The 18036-nt window shown below is 35.1% G+C and overlaps 1 protein-coding gene across 6 annotated transcripts in view; it reads right to left on the reverse strand.

Moving 5' to 3' along the window:
• plekha6 (pleckstrin homology domain containing, family A member 6) overlaps positions 1–18036 on the reverse strand; it is a 114705-nt gene that overhangs the window by 75244 nt on the left and 21425 nt on the right. For all 6 annotated transcript variants that reach the window (XM_048173612.1, XM_048173606.1, XM_048173605.1 and 3 more), the window contains exon 2: positions 13167–13299. Coding sequence is in view for 5 of the 6 variants with exons in the window: in XM_048173606.1 (XP_048029563.1) it covers positions 13167–13299 (133 nt within the window). In the remaining variant the exon portion in view is untranslated. The remainder of the gene's footprint in view (positions 1–13166; positions 13300–18036) is intronic.

The raw sequence follows: 18036 nt of genomic DNA on the forward strand, positions 1-18036 counted from the left end.
AACAAACAATTTGTATTCATTACAATGACTTTGTTTTAACATTAAAAAACAGACATGTTCAAATTCCAAAGCTTGTTAGTTCCTGTTGGTAAGACTGATTTACTACAGGTGACATTTTGTCAATACCTCCCTTCAGAATTAAATATATGTTTAAAAGCATTTAAAGAAAGTTTTTGTCAGAGCCCTTGTTATTCAGTTTAAAATATAGGTTATCTGTCTACTTCATCTGTACTAATCGGTATCATCAGCCCTGAAAAACACATATTGGTCGACCCCTACACTGAACTGCAGTAAACACAACAATATTTGCCTAGTGAAATTAACGCAGCACTAAATGACAGTTCCATATGTTTTTTTTCAATTAACATCACACTAAACATCACAAACACAATGCTGGCTACCCAGTAAAATGTCTACAAGCAGTTTTGCATATGCAATACAGTCCCAATGTATGGCAAATTGCGGTAGTCTACTGTTTCCTCTACAACCTAGTACTTAGAACCAGCCTGTACAAATTGCATTTAGAACTCTTTAGCCATGTTCACATCATTAACTGTTTTGCATATTTCCTTTTATGTATTCAGCCCAGTTAAAAGGATTTTTCACTAATGAAAATCAAAAATCTTCCAATACCAACGTCAACTCGTTCCAAGTCTGCATGACTTTTTCTTCTGTGGAACAACAAAAAGAGATGTTTAACAGAATTCCATACAATGAAAGTGAATTGTGACTAGCTGTAAAGTACCAAAAATGACAAAAAGCATTAAAGTAGTTGAATTAATGTGCACTATATTCCAAATTGCATTAATATTGCTGCATTGCTCCCGATTTGCATAAGTACATAAAAAAAAGAAACCGCAGACAGATCATGCAAAAAATAATTCTTGGTGATTTCCCCTAATTCAACTTTGCTTAATGACAGCTTTTAGCCGCTATAATAGCTTCCATCTCTGCAAAGTGAGACAAGCCATATTGTTGTCGTGCATTGAGATCTTTGTAGTCAGAGTAGAAGGTCAATGATAATGACAGAGAAAAATGTCTGTGGAATGACACCCCTAGGAATTATTTGTAATGTTAGGCTACCCACCTAATAATTATGATAATGAGTTGTATTTTAATTTTTTGGCCTGCAATGTTCAGTTATAATCCTACAGTGGTTATTTCATTAATTCGTAATTACTGGACCAGAATGGGCTGATTTGTGCGTAACAGGATGTAATATTCTCTAGAGGACTGCTCCATAACTTCAAGCCATTACCAGCTACAGTTTATAAGCCAATGATGAGTCTGTATGGGTTTTTGGCAACAAGCATTCTGGCCTTTCAAGAATTCATGCAGATTGCTACATTAGTTGATGTTACCATTTTATCAGTCTTTATCAGCACAGGTTTATCTAGGTTTATCAGTTTATCATTGTTTATCTAGGTTTATCAGCACAGTTAAAACAGTTCTACAAAATTTCTATTCACTCCCCTGTCCCTCACATATTCAGCCCTTGTTAAATAGATAATTCACCCCAAAATGAACATTCTGTCAGCATTTACTCCTCCTCAGGGGCCTTATGGACTACTTTTATCGTGTTTTTAGTTGCTTTTGAAGCTTGACAGCCCCTGGTTACAATTCGCTTTCATTGTATGGAAAATAGCATCATGAACATCCTGTCTATTATCTCTATTCTACGAGTTCTACAAAATCATTTGGATTTGGAACAACATGAGGATGAGTAAATGATGCAGAATTTTCATTTTTGGGTGAACTGTCCCTTTAAGTCCATCTCTGATTCCTACAAGTGGCTGCAATTTTCACATACAAGGCCTCTGTCCCAGCTATTCATTCCCAAAACAAACTTCTAATGAAGACTGTCCTCATAACTTATCCTGGCGTCTGATGGCCATGCATGTCCTATTAGTGCTTGCAATGTGGCCACTTGTTTTCCAAAATTCTCACACTGATATACGGACAAAGCTCTCACAGTGTCCATGCCGTATCGTTGCACATTCCTCAGTGACACTCCTTCCATCTTATCAGACACTCTGGCTGCCTTCTCGCAAACATTTTAGGTTCAAGACCAGGGAGGCAGGCAAAACAGACCACAACATCCCAAATCCCAGCTGGCTCTCAACAGGATGAGTATAAATGAGGATTTTGTCTTTTAATAGATTATTGTCACGTGAAAAAAAAATCTGACTTATGTAAGTTTTAAAAGCATAGGAATTTTCAAAATGAAAGAACAATAAATAAACATAAATAATATTTTTTTTACATTTTCAGGGTTTATACTTGAGGTAGGTAAATATACAGTTCAGTTATTAAAAAAATTATATTAAAACGTACAAAACAATGTGTAAAATACCTGTTTACTGGCTTGATCTACCTTTATGCCCATGGGGTTTGAAAGCTTCTCAGTAAGATATTGAGCATTTATTCAAACCCTCTTGAAATCTCAGTAATATATCAAGTGGTGACATGAGGCAAGGTCATATCCATTTCCTGTTCCATTACCACCTCATTCACACATCATTGTATACCAGACTGGTAGTACACAAATGGACTCATGGGTAAAGTGTGCTCTGGAGTTCTGGCACAAACACCTTTTTTTCATACATGCAGGAGGGAAGCATAAGCGCTTGTGCCTTACAGATGGTTCCACTTTCAGTTACAACAGCATGTTAAAAAATTGTCTTCGAATTTATGGTTTAGAGAATTGGAATCTTTATAATGTAACAGCATTTAAATAAATGCAGTGGCAAAAAATGGGTGCCAAATGGAACCACAATGATACACACAGACCTGATGCCTTATTCTGCATAACAATATTCTGTATTATTCTATAATATTCTATATTCTATAATATTCTGTTCAATATTACTAACTATTAATAAGCAGTAATTAGGGGTTTATTGTGGCAACATTCATAGTTAATATTTAGTTAATAGTGAGAATTGGACCCTACACTAAAGTGTGACCATTTTTCTGTACCAAAATCGTACCGAACCCTGACCCCAAAATCGAGGTACGTATCGAACCGTGACTTCTGTGTATCATTACACCCCTAATAAGAAGTATCATAAAATTGCCCATATGAATTGAATGACATCCATAAGACATACAAGCAATGTCCAATTTGTAAACAAATAATTGTTTTGAATTGGATTCTTGCAATGAATCAGTTGTTCCAGTTCACAAAACCAGTCTCAATGATTAGTTCATGAATCAAATTGATCCAGTTCTCGAATTCTCAAACTCAATGGTTTAATAACCCAGTCTCACAGATTAACAGATCACTATGGAAGCTTGTTTGTTTTCACAAAAAATTAAAAAGGTAATTGCGACTTTTTTTCTCACAATTGCGAGTTTACATATCACAATTCAGACTTCTTTTCTCCGAATTGCGAGATATAAACTTAGTTATAATGTCAGAAATATAAACAGAATTGTGAGAAATAAAGTCAGAATTGCGAGTTTTAACGTCAGAATTGCGAGATATAAAGAATTGTGAGAAATAAAGTCAGAATTGTGAGTTATAAACTCAATTGCGCGTTATAAACTCACAATTGCAAGATATAAACTCACAATTCTGACATTTTCCTCACAATTCTGACTTTTTTTCTCAAAATTGCAAGAGACAAACTCGTAATTCGGACTCCTTTTCTCAGAATTATGAGATATAAACTCGCAATTGCGAGTTATAAAGTCCAATGACTTTATATCTCGCAATTCTGACTTTATAACTCACAATCTCACGCAATTCTGAGAAAAAATTGTTTAAATTGCATGATAAAAAGTTGCAATTATACCTTTATTTTTTATTCAGTGGCGGAAACAAAATTCCATAGATCACTGAAGGGGAAGGTTTACAATAAAAATGTTGGTCTATTTGTCACACAAAGCTATTGTATGGCTTTAGAACACCTGCAATATAGTTCACACGTCATATGGTCCATTTTTATGGCGCTTTAGCATAATTTTAAGAGATTAAAAAGCTTCACTCCCCATATAATCACATGGAAAAGAGCAACCAGTACAGCCATTAAAATATCTCCTTTTTGTGTTCCATGAAGAATCACTCTAAATCTCTACTTGTGAGAGTCCACACAGACTGGCTTTAAAGCGTGCGCTCTGTCACCAGCCCTGCAGAGCTTTTAGACAGGTGGCTTATTTATGCTTCCCTGGTCACCATGGAGTTAGTGCCAGCTCTCTAGCCTTGCACAAACACACACATTTATATTGGAAATGGACAGTGTGTGTGTGTGGATAAGGGGTGCGAGGGAAACCAGAGGGACAGAGCAACAGTGTGAGGACACTTTGTTTGCTCTGGTTACATAATCATAACCACATGCAAATGTCCACACAGTCAACATACAATCTGTTCATAAGGAGGAAAAGTAGCTGGACAGGATCAAACACAAAGGACTTGACATGGATCTAGAGTATAATTGAAACCCTGCAGAACATTTTATCTACAGAGGCAAATATTTGAGTACAGCAGGGGGAGGTTTCGTCTGGTATTCCAGTCCACTTCTGTCTGCGATGCCTCAGAATAAGGAGGCTAGAACGCTTTCAACTTTGGCACTCGCCAAGGTCAGGCTTCAACCTGGCATGGCTCTCGGGTTTAAAATCCAGTGCCTTTATCAAAAGGCAGTCAACACAGATGGCCGACCTTTCCGAACCCACTCACGGACACACACACATACACACACACGTTGAGTCCTCTCAACACATGAGATAATCTGAGGCACACGCATGCTCAGGCGAGGTCCGTTGGGGAATGTTATTTATCGCTATTTGTCCGACCACACAGCAGCTTGATTCATTGCCTGGGGTCCAATGTCTCATAAGACCCACAAATCTCCCCCTTCTTGGGCCAATTAAAACATTCCAGCAGCACAATCCTTTGTTTTCATTGAAGACTATTAACATGTAATTTACCACTAATCTGTAAACCAACACAACCACAAGCATCTCTTCTCAAACCGTAGGGTACAGCACTTTAAAAAACACCTGCTCTTTTTCAGTTACGGTTGTCGACAAACAAAAAACAAGAACTGTCTAATGCCATTTGTGACGAGTTTGTTTCTCATTAGCCATTATAGAGTTCATTGGACTGCACTTTGATTAGATGGAGGGATGAAATGGGCCACAGAAAGACCCATTATCCCTAGCCTAAGCAAGACTAAGATGGAACAGGTACTGGCAGGTTCCATGAACAAGAGGAATTTAGGTTATTTGTGGCTGTGCCATTTACACTGAGTGGACTAACCCACTGGGCAAAGAGCATTAAACCTTTTATCTTATCGATGGTGGTGTTAATTTTGGAATCCCTAGTGAGGTCTGAGCTTGCATTAAAATGCTGATAACCAGCTAGCGACTTAAAGTGATAACTCACCCAAAAATGAAAATTCTGTCATCATTTACTTACCTTCAAGTTGTTCCAAACCTGTATAAAATTATTTGTTGTGCTGTACACAAAGAAAGATATTTGGAAGAATGTTTGTAACCAAGCAGATCTCGCCCTCCATTGACTACCATTGTATTTTTTTTCCTACCAGTGTTAATTTTGACAGCAAATTTTAATTTAGTCTTAGTCATAGTCTTTTGACTAAAATGCCATTTAGTTTTAGTCATATTTTAGTCATCGGAAATTGTTTTAGTTTTAGTCTAGTTTTAGTCGACTAAAATTTAATTTAGTTAAATTGTAATGCATTAAGCATTTCTCTAACAATACATAGATCCTATGCACTGATATAGGTAGGCCTACATATTCCCCAAACTGTTTATGTTCACCCAACTGTACTTTGCTCAAAGCGGACGTTTTTTGACCGTTCAAGTGCAAAAAGACACGAAAGAACAAAATTCAGTACTTTTCAGGGATTGGCACACATATCATTGAGGTACCATTATAGTTTTCGTTTAAAATTTTTATTAGATTTGATATTTAGTTTTTCTGTTTTCATTGTAATTTTAGTTAAAAGTTTTAGTAATTCTTTTGTTTATGTCTTTTAGTATTTGCTTTTAAATGTCTATAAGTTTTTATTTCTGTTTGTTATTTTAATACCTCAGGTTCAGCTAAAGCTTTTTTTATATATTTATTTTTTATTTCAGTTAACGTTTACTTCAGGTAATGAAGATTTCTTTGCTTTTAGGTTTTGTTAAGCCTTATACTTGTAAAATATATTGATTGTGTCAAATAATGTTCTTAGTCCTGTGACAGAAGATACAGTAGTTTACTATGAATTGAATAGAAATTAAACTACAGTTTATTGTGTAAACAAAATAACAATGACCAGGAAAAAAATCATTATAAACCATCCCAAAATACACCGTGACTCTTATTCTGAAATGTCTGCACTGTAGCAGGCTACTCATGAGGGAGATAAAATGTGCATTCTTACATCCGTCTAAAACATACTACCATATAAACATTGTGTAGTAAACATTGTCATAATTTATCATTAGCTTATAAGCAATCGCTTGGCATAAATATGCGCTATTCATTAATTGCGAAGCAGTCTGAAGTGCTGCTGGACGAGCCTGTAGAGGGCGCAACAGCGCCACGTTTCCCGCGGTTAGATCAGCACATTACACTTCAAATGTGCGCATCTTCCACACAGGACAGCAGTCCAGACTGGACATCTTCCCAAATCGTCCCTCTCTTTCACATTCGTTGACGAAAATTAGAGTAGATTTTAGTCATAGTTTTAGTCATTCAAAACGCATTTTTATTTAGTCATCGTCTCGTTTTCGTCCGTGAAAAAATGTCGTTGACGAAAATTATGACAAAAATTATTCGTCAACGAAATTAACACTGTTTCCTACTATGGTAGTCAATGGGGGGGACAAGATCTGCTTGGTTACAAATATTCTTCCAAATATCTTCCTTTGTGTACAGCAGAACAAAAACATTTATACAGGTTTGGAACAACTTGAGGGGGAGTAAATGATGACAAAATTTTCATTTTTGGGTGAACTATCCCTTTAAGGAGCATGGGAGAACAGAATGTTACTGACATACACTAACATTTCATATTGGTTATCTTTAGCTCCTCTAGTTTCAAATTAGTCTTAGTTTGGACACACAAACAGCCATCAAGTGGCCAGCCTGCATGGAAACTCCTAAAATAATAGTTCAAAAAGCATCCCAGGATGCACTTCACGAAGCAAGTCACTAAATAACATTACATTGAAGCATTCATTTACATCAGTTCATGGGATAAAACCTAAATTCATTTAAAAAATAAACAATAAAAAAATAAATGATTTTTATATTATTAAATAAAATGTATAGTACTATTATGAAAATAAAAAATAATTAAAATAACATAAATCATTCATTCACCAAGTTTCAAATGCATTTCTACAAACTGATTAAAAAACTGTGTAAACGCACTCTTGCTCATTATGCTTAACATCGACACCCTGTGGCCACATTGCAAGAATAACTCAACTGTCTCTCTTGATAAATAGAGATCACATTAATTACACTCTGTTTTCATGAGGGAAAACCATTCCTTGGCAACGAGTCAGTAACAACATGTGGTGAGATAAAAAAACATAAAATAATGAGCTCTCTGTAACTTTTAATCCAGAACCCTTTACAGTGACCAGGTCAGGTTTGTAGCAGTTCATAGGAAATGATTAAAAGAATTTCTCCATGGACTGGAAAATGATTACAAACAGTCATATCCAGATGGATGAGTTTCCATCTCAGGGTGTAGGTTTGTTTTGGAAAGCGTATGTTTGTCTGTGTGTATTAGTGGCTTGTATGAGTCTTGTGTGCAATTTGAAAAGATGTCAACACCTCTCTCCTGATGACATCCGACCGTGTTTAGACAAAGGTGCATTCTGTGTGCCTAGCGTCTCATCAGAGAGGTATTTAACTCTGTCCTGTCCCTCCTCTTGCCTAAGGGCCAAATACTGGAGGTGTGATGAACAGGTCTCTACAAGCAACACAACTATATTCCTCCAGAAACATGTCATCTTTGTTTTCTGATTTAGGACCAGGTTCCCCACAAAACATTACTGTAACCTCTAATTAAAGAGCTGACTGCAGATCAGCGGAAATCATTGGGTTGAGTGCATCCCAAATTTGGCCTGAGACACTAAAATCTGACTTTTTAGCAATGGTGAAAAAAGAAAAGTTTTCAGTTGTATATGTCATCTGGATACTGTTTTATGAATACTATGAATTTAGACATATTACTCCTTTCACATACTGTTTTTCACCTACTTTATAGTAGGGAAGTATGTATATTCAGATTCAGCACTGTAGAAAATTATTGTAATTTTAATAATAAAAGACAGTAAAAATGCTACAGTAAAAACCGGATGGTTAACAGTAAGTTTTATTACTATATACAGTAAAACTGTATTAAATCTAATGGTAAAATACTGTTTTTCAGTTTTTGCAAGTGAAAAAAACAGGTCATCTTATAATTTACAAATTGACATTTCCGATTGTTATCAGTTATGTATGTTTTATATATCATCTTATGTTGTTGAATGATTATTGCATTACTTTAGTGTCATGTGTCAGAGTTATGATTAGTTATGTTTAGTTTCACTGTGTTTGGTTTCATTTTTTTAGTCTTTTACTTTGCAGTTCTGTGTTCCCTAGTTATTTTCCTTAGTTGTTAATTAGCTCCACACACCTGTTTCTGTTCAGCTGATTACCTCTTCCCATGTATTTAAGTTCTGGGTTCTTTCTGTTCTGTTTTTGGTCTTGAATATGTTTAAGTATGCTTAGACTTATTATATCTCCTGTGGTTTTCCTGAAGCAATCATTCGGTTTATTAAATACTATTTCCTTGAATCTCCTTGTAATGTGCGTACACCAAATCGTTACATCATGTTGTATTTGTGTGAATGAAACTGTGCACCTTCTATATAATAGTATTTACATCAGCTTGTGAAAAAGCTACTTAGCTTTGATTCTTTACTACTTGTGTTTTTATGGTGGTTGTAAGTATATTATAAAGGAACAAAACATATTTTAATACTTCAGTACGTTGGTATATTAGCATTTTCAGTTAATGAGGCAAACATATTTTACAGCAAATTTAAGTTCAGTCAATAAAACCTAAAAAATTAAATAATACAGTCAGGGAGACTGAACTATGAACTACTGTAGCATTCATTTACAGCAATGCTCTGTGTAGCATAATAGTCATAACAGCTCCCCCGCTGGACACCAGCCAAAAATATCTCCATGCCAGAAGAGCAGCCCAGCAGAGAATGAGTGCAGGACCACTCAAAGAGCAATTAAATTGGCCAAAGCGGTTCACAGAACAAAGGAACCATATCACTAAATCACCATAAGTCAACCCGCTCTCCTCAATCCCTGTCTGATATGGCTTCCTGTGCCCCACCTCGTCTTCTGCTCTCTCTCTTTCATATTAGCCTTCTAAATGATGCTCCAGAGACAGAGGTGGGAGGAAGTGACTTGTGCAGACAGCGCACAGATACTGAAGGCTCTAATTTACGCTGTGTGTGCTTGAGGGGGATATGCTATATGGAAACTGGCTATTGCTAATAATGCTGTGGCTAATTAGGACCCCAGATGGCCTTGCGCAGTAAATCAAGAACAGACAATACAAGTTGTCGTTTCATCTAACGGAGTCAGCCCTTTATTGGGACTGCGTTTTTTTGTTGAACAAAAGACTTTTGCCTTGTTATTTAGTCCTGGCTTTTTTAAGGATCTCTGTCTGGAATCTTTATGACTCATACAGTAACCCCCTTGCAAACATAAACTGTGGTGGTCCATTGGAAAAGTGATGGTAATACTTGGTTACTTTTAAATGTATATCGTACTGCATATTTTTCATTCATCTACTATGGCATTTACATGGTACTTCAAAAAATTCTATGGTATTTTTCCATGAAAAACTATATGGTATATATATTTTTTTCACCAACATACTTCTTACTTTGTAAGAATATCAAACAACAGTTGTTAAATAATTTCATGAGTAAATACATTTTATAATAAATGTTTAAAAATAATAAATATATTGTCGGCGCCGATGGCCTCATGGGCAGCGCGCCGACATGTAGCGGCAACACGCTTTGGGCTACCCGAGTTTGAGTCCCGGCTTGTGGTCCTTTCCCGATCCCGTCATCCTCTCTCTCTCCCACTTCGCTTCCTGTCTAATCACTATCCTATCATAATAAAGGCAAAAACACCAAAAATAAATCTTTAATAAATAAATAAATATATTACTATATTTCACCTAAAAATAAAATATAATAATATTATAATATAATAATAATATTAATTAAAATAATACAATTATTATTATTACTATTACTATTACCATTATTATTAATATTATTATTATAAATTAAAAAAATATTGTATTATTTTAGTATATTTCTATTATATTTATTGTGTTATTATGTTGGGAAAAAATTAATAATTTTAATTTGTGTATGTTTGTTTAAAAAGCATTCTTAAAGGTGCCCAAGAATGCTTTTTCATAAGATGTAATATAAGTCTAAGGTGTCCCCTGAATGTGTCTGTGAAGTTTCAGCTCAAAATACCCCATAGATTTTTTTTAATTAATTTTTTTAACTGCCTATTTTGGGGCATCATTAACTATACACTGATTTTGGCAGCGCGCCGCCCCTTTAATTCGCCTGCTCCCTGCCACACGAGCTCTCGACTATATTAAAGTGCATTTACAAAGTTCACACAGCTAATATAACCCTCAAATGGATCTTTACAAGATGTTCGTCATGCATGCGGCATGCATGCTTCGAATTATGTGAGTAAAGTATTTATTTTGATGTATACGTTTGATTCTGTATGAATTTGAGGCTATGCTCCGTGGCTAACGGCTAATGCTACCACTGTTGGAGAGATTTATAAAGAATGAAGTTCTGTTTATGAATTATACAGACTGCAAGTGTTTAAAAATGAAAATAGCGACGGCTCTCTTGTCTCCGTGAATACAGTAAGAAACGATGGTAACTTTAACCTCATTTAACAGTACATTAGCAACATGCTAACGAAACATTTATAAAGACAATTTACAAATATCACTAAAAATATCATGCTATCATGGATCATGTCAGTTATTATTGCTCCATCTGCCATTTTTAATTTAAAACCGCAATAAATTCAGCACAACAAAAAATGTAAATAGATTTAATCTCAATAATTAATTTTTGCATTAATGCAGTAATTATGCAGCAAGCTTACAACTGAGCAAAGTTGGTTAAATGTCCACAACTCTCATATATTATTATATTATATTATTTATAATAAATATTATTTTATAATTTATTATTATTATTTATTTTATAAAATTATTTCATAATAAATTTATTATAAATATGACAAAGAAGACAATTGTTCTCTTCTTACCGGCTTGATATGCGTAAACTGTCTTGCTAGGACAGTTTCTTGGCAATTTCTTTGACAGTTATATATATATATCACCCAATTAGGGGAAAAGCGGTAAAAATTTTCCTTAAAATGTAGAGACTATCCTCAAACATTGTGTGCTGCAAGGGTATTTTGGGGAAAGGTGTGTCTAAATGAGCTTTTATCTCCACACAAACTCAGATAAAAATCACACTCCCACACTGAACACTGAAGAGCTCCTTAGCCACTGGACACAAGTGGAGTATTCTTCCCCTTTCCCGTCTGTCATCTTCAAGCTTTTTGTTCACCTCTCCTGATCCGTCAGCCAGTGCCAAGTCTGTCCATCCAGACACCGAGGCAACTATTCACCCTGTGCTAGTCACGTCAAGGGACGCCAGATCGGTCCAGAGAGCGGCCAATCTGACAACTGCCACTGCCAAACCAACTTCTGCCAACTGACTTCTACCATAACAACAATGCTAAAAAGATCATATATTAACATGCAATTACAGCAAGGGTGGATCTTTGAAATTTATGCTGTTGTTTAGCCTTTCATTCAATGTGGATGCAAAAGGCATTATAACCCAAACTGCACTGCAACTGGTTTGCGGGATGTTTCGTAACTTTTAGCACAGTTCTCAATGTTTAATTTATGTCTTTTCTGCAGATGATGGGAGCCTGCCAATAACAAATGAGCATCTTTGCATTTCCCCTAAAATCCAAATATAGTGTAGAAATTAGCAAGTCTGAAATTCGCACCAGCACCGCAGTTCCACCGCGTGCCACTAAGCTCCAGCTTGGAAACTCGCTAAAATTAAACCCGGGAGTTTATGGTTTCCCATTAAAATTTTTAAGCTGCCTCGTGGCTTATGCTAATCAGAGGTTTAAACTCAGAATGGCGGGATGTATATCAACAGCCTACAGAAGCATCAACCCTTCAAATTAGTCTTCAAATTAGTTTCTTTTCCCGATTTTGGCATATACCAAAGGCGCAAAACAGGTGCTCTGTCCTCGCCAGAAAGACTAAACCAAGTAGCAGGGGATGGTGAAACACCGTTCAGGAATGATCCACGTCTATAATCAACTGTTTTTTGCTTTGTTTGAAGTCATGAGGGTATATTCCTGTTGAATGCTGTACACCTGGGCATCTGGATGACCTCAGACAACATCTGTCTTAGCATGTGTGCATGCATCTTCTGTGTATGTCATCTGTTTCTGCTGCCTTTAAGCTAACATGATGAATCATAACTTAGTCAGTTCATCTACCCGTGTATGTCGCAAGGCTTTTTCACATTTTTCATTATTCGAAATAAAACAGATAACTAAAATTAAAATGAAAACTGAAAATAGAAATATAAACGCTAATTCAAAATATTATTAAAAACTATGATAGTATAGAAATAGTGGTATGTTGGATCTTTTCGATCACTTAGAAGATCAGAAGAACTCCAATACGTGTTCGCATTTACACTTCATCTAAACCACTCTTAAAATGAACTCCATATCTATCATATTTACCCTAGATCTGCAAGATATGTAATCTGTTAGACAGGAAACATTTGGTTTAGCCTCTTCTGATCTTTGGAAAATGCATCAAAACCCCCTTCTCTGTCTAGACACCTTGTATCACATATCGAACACACACACAAACTCACATGCATCCATTGATTACTTTACATCTGTCCTGGAGCTAGCAACAGAGAAATGACAGAACAGAAACCAGCGGTTTGGATGTAGAAAGAAGGACTTTTCTTCTTTTTCCCCACCCAACTGGAGATTCCCCAAAAGAAAAAGGTGATCCTACCTTGCTGTGAGTATTAATGGCTGAGAATCGTCTCCGTTAAGTCCTCGCGATGCACTTCCTTCACTGCCTCCCTCTCTTCTCCCTGTTACTGTGCTCCTGAAGAGTGGTGGTGTGGTCTGAAGAAGGGGGGTGGCTGGCGAAGAGAGAGAAAGAAAGAAAGAGGGCGAGTGAGCGAGAGAGAAAGGGAGAGCAAAGAATCAAAAGCTCCAGGGTAAAGACGGCGAAACTTGAAACCACCGGTGGCCCTCAGACAATCATTTCCCCCTCTCCTTTCTCTCTCCTCCACTCATCAACCTCAGAGTAAATCCCTTCCTGGTGCGAAAGAACAGCTATTTTTTCCCTCCAATCCAGATTCAATAAAGAAAATGAATAGGAGAATTGTACATCCAGCAGGGCTGTACGTAAAAACATAACCTGTCAGCCGACTTCCTTCTTTTAACCATACACTCGCTTACAGAAATTTTTCATTTTCCCACACTCGGGTTCTGCTCTTAATAGTATGATTCTTCCAGAGAGGAGAACCCATGGCAACATTTTCTAATAAAGGGAAAGGGCTAAGGTCAGGTGCACTGTGGCCATGAGAAAGTGTCTGACTGAGCATTTGGGGAGAGATAACAACTGTACTAAAGACAGCGGTCTCCTGAGAGGCATGGAGGACTATGGGATATACGTGGTGATTACACTGCACACTTTTCATCTTCATCTATTCTCTCTCCCCCGCGTGCTTTTCATTGTTCCTCACGTGCCCGAGCATGCACACAAAGACGTACTGAGTAAACAGACACATATTTATGATGTCATACAGGCCCCTGTGCAAAAACACCCAATCAGATCTGTGTGTGCAGTGAGAATGTGCACAGCCAAATGTCACAGAAAAAAAAGATTACATTTTAACCAGCATACAAGGAGTCACAAATACAGGGAAATTTGAATCTACATTTAAAAATAAATAAATAAAAATTCAGAATATTAAATCAGAGGCAGCAATATTAAAATTCTGGCTGATACTGATAAGATGGCAATTATTTTCATGTTTCATGTTATTAAAATAAAAATTCTATTATATTTTGTCAAATTTCAAAGAAAAATAAATAAATTCAGTCATTTTAAATGCATCAAGTGAGTTTAGGCATCACAACATTACAGTATAATTTACAGTTTGAAATTAATTACATTTTGAGATTGGATAAATATTACATTTGACAGCTTATTAAATTATTTTTCAATTGCAACAATTACATAAATAGGAAAAATACTCATTCAAATATATTAAGCTAGAAAATAAACAGTTATTTTAAATTGTAATGATATTTCACAAAATTGCCATTTTTACTGTACTTTTAATCAAATAAATGCAGCTATATATATATATATATATATATATATATATATATATATATATATATATATATATATATATATACACAGTCAAACCAAAATTTATTCAGACACCTTTAACATTTTTATTCATTCATTATTACATTTTATTCACTGTAGTTTAAAAAATGGTAATAAAATATGACAAGATCTCAGAGCTAAACTGTGTCAGAAAAAAAATTATCTTAGTTATGTCAGATAATACTTAAGCAAAACATGGTCAGGTCAAAGTGTCTGAATAATTTTGGTCCCAATTTGTATGAAGAATTTTTGGGTATAATATGTCATAGTTTACTTTATTTTGCTATCCTCACTAACATAAATTAACTATAGTGTCCTGCACCCACTAATAAAAATATATAAAAAAATATATCTTAGTGTCTGAATAATTTTTGGTTTGACTGTGTATTTTATATATATTATATATTATATATTATATATATATATATATATATATATATATATATATATATATATATATATATATATATATATATAGGGGTTTTTTTTGATTGAAAGTAAAAACAGCTATATATATATATATATATATATATATATATATATATATATATATATATATATATATACAGTCAAACCAAAATTTATTCAGACACCTTTAATATTTTTATTCATTCATTATTACATTTTATTCACTGTAGTTTAAAAAATTGTAATAAAATATGACAAGATCTCAGTGCTAAACTGTGTCAGAAATTTTTTTATCTTAGTTATGTCAGATAATACTTAAGCAAAACATGGTCAGGTCAAAGTGTCTGAATAATTTTTGGTCCCAATTTGTATGAAGAATTTTTGGGTATAATATGTCATAGTTTACTTTATTTTGCTATCCTCACTAACATAAATTAACAATAGTGTCCTGGACCGAATAGTAAAATTATATAAACAAATATATCTAGTGTCTGAATAATTTTTGGTTTGACTGTGTATTTTATATATATATATATATATATATATATATATATATATATATGACATCTACAATCTACTGTTGATCTGAAACTAAATAAGCATGATATGTATTTTCCATATTGGTTACCAAATTTGAAAAATCTCCAACATCGACTAATAACTGATATGGAAATATGGAAAACATACATCATGCTTATTTAGTTTTAAACCAACATTTCCTCCAAATGTTTTCACAACTAGCCTAGTTGTCTGAACAAACTAATCATAAACAAATCAAATAAAAAAATATAATGCACATTTATGGTTTGCTATTTGAACCTTTTCTGAAAAAGAAACCTTGCCTTAGCAAGAATTTATCAGCTGAATAAGACATTTCGTATTCAGCGAAGAACCAAATTCAAACTGCAGTAGGGTTAGTGTGACTAATCTTCATGCATCATGTTGCCTTTATTTTTTATCTTTTCTCAACAACTTTTTTGTTTACATTGTATGCCTAATATTACAAAATCTTAGATAAGATTATCAGTAGCCTTCCTGGCTTGTTTTTCCGAAAACCACAGAAATTATCCCTTAAAAATCAGCACATGTGCCAGTGCGCCTGTGAGTAATTATTGGAGTGCTCTGAGCCTTTATATTTCCCTATAATCACACACACCCACAAGACTTCCCGGCCCTCTCCACGCTTCTACTCGTGTTTAACGTTACGGTTGTCGGCAAGGTCGGAGGTTAAGTGTTGTCAGACCCACTACTGTAGAGTAGCCGTGTTTGTGGGAAAGTGACTCTAATGGCCAACATACAAGACGAGTTACTGCAGGCCTGCTGGGAGTGCGGTAACACTTTTCCATATTTTATAAAGCAGTTTTTGAGAACACTGTGGCAAATGGCACAATATCTGAAGCTACAACAAAAACCTCTCATCTGTTTCTCTGTTGCAATAAACTGGGCTTTGGCTTTTGCTGGGGTTTTTTGTGTGTGTGTGTGTGTGTGTGTAAAAAGAATATTGCTGCTCTGAAGACAGCTTGCTATCATTGGGAATAAATAAAGCTTCACCTACACAGCACATCTGTGTATGGTATTACTCTGCGTTGTAACTAAATCAGTGTGTTCTGCCCAAGAGAGAATGGTGGGAAAATACCATGACAACTTCTTTGTTCAAGTAAAACAAGTCTATTGTTACCGGATCTTCACGGCTCCGCGTTCCCCCAGCTGCCGCTCCTCTAATTCTCTCTTTCTCATATGGTTTTACCTGGTCTAACAGAACAAAAAGACACAAGAAAGACCTCTTTCTCCCACAGCAGGTGACCAGGTCAACCGTACCGCAGAGTGCTGACATATAGCGCCCTTATGAGGGTGTAGAACTTAACACGGAACAACCACCTGTCTCTAGATGGAGAAAAAACAGAGAGATTACGGTATCCTACACTTTGACAGTATTATGACCCATAAAGTTTAGACAGTGTCCAGATCCTGTCACTTACAGCACACGTGAGCCAGAGAGGTTAGCAAACTGACCTTTTGGATTGTCCAGTGATCATTAACCAGGCCATGCAGGGAACGTGCTGTACATGGCCATGTTAAACATTGCAACATGGCAAAGTTTAAAAGTTTATCAAACAAAACGGCTTATAGTCTTGACCTGACAGAGACACAAAACTGTTAAAGAGACAAAACAATATTACCGCCTCCATTTATTTCTTGTTTTTTCTCAAGTGTAAAGCTTTATAAACATACTGAGGAAATTACACAATTAAAATGCTTATTTTCCCCTGCAATAATTTATTAATACCGCTCAAAAGTTTGGGATTGATACCTTTTTTATTTTTGTACAGTTTTGAAAAAAGGCTCTTATGCTCATCAAGGCTGCATTTATCTGATCAAAAATACAGTGAAATAGAAATATTGTAAAATATTATTATTAAAATTGTATGTATTTATTCATATTTAATATATTTTAAAATGTAAAGTATTCCTGTGATTTAAAGCTGAATTTTCAACATTATTACTCCAGTCTTCACTGTCACATGATCCTTTAGAAATTATTCTAATATGCTGTTTTGGTGCTCAAGAAACATTTCTTATTATTATCAATGTTAAAAATGGTTGTGCTGCTTAATATTTTTGTGGAAAGACATTTTTAAAGAAGTTCAAAACAACTTTTTGTAAAATTATAAATGTTTTTACTGTCACTTTTTTATAAATATAAAGGTGCCCTAGAACTTCTTTTTAAAAGATGTAATATAAGTCTAAGGTGTCCCCTGAATGTGTCTGTGAAGTTTCAGCTCAAAATACCCCATAGATTTTTTTTTATTCATTTTTTTAACTGCCTATTTTGGGGCATAATTAACTATACACCGATATATAGGTTGCGGCCCCTTTAATTCTCGTGCTCCCCCTCCCCCAGAGCTCGTGCTTGCCTTGAACAGCATAAACACAGTTTACACAGTTAATATAACCCTCAAAATGGATCTTTACAAGATGTTCATCATGCATGCTGCATGCATGCATCGGATCATGTGAGTATAGTATTTATTTGGATGTTTACATTTGATTCTGAATGAGTTTG

The sequence above is a fragment of the Megalobrama amblycephala genome, linkage group LG21, assembly GCF_018812025.1.
Source record: "Megalobrama amblycephala isolate DHTTF-2021 linkage group LG21, ASM1881202v1, whole genome shotgun sequence".
Lineage (NCBI taxonomy): Eukaryota > Metazoa > Chordata > Actinopteri > Cypriniformes > Xenocyprididae > Megalobrama > Megalobrama amblycephala.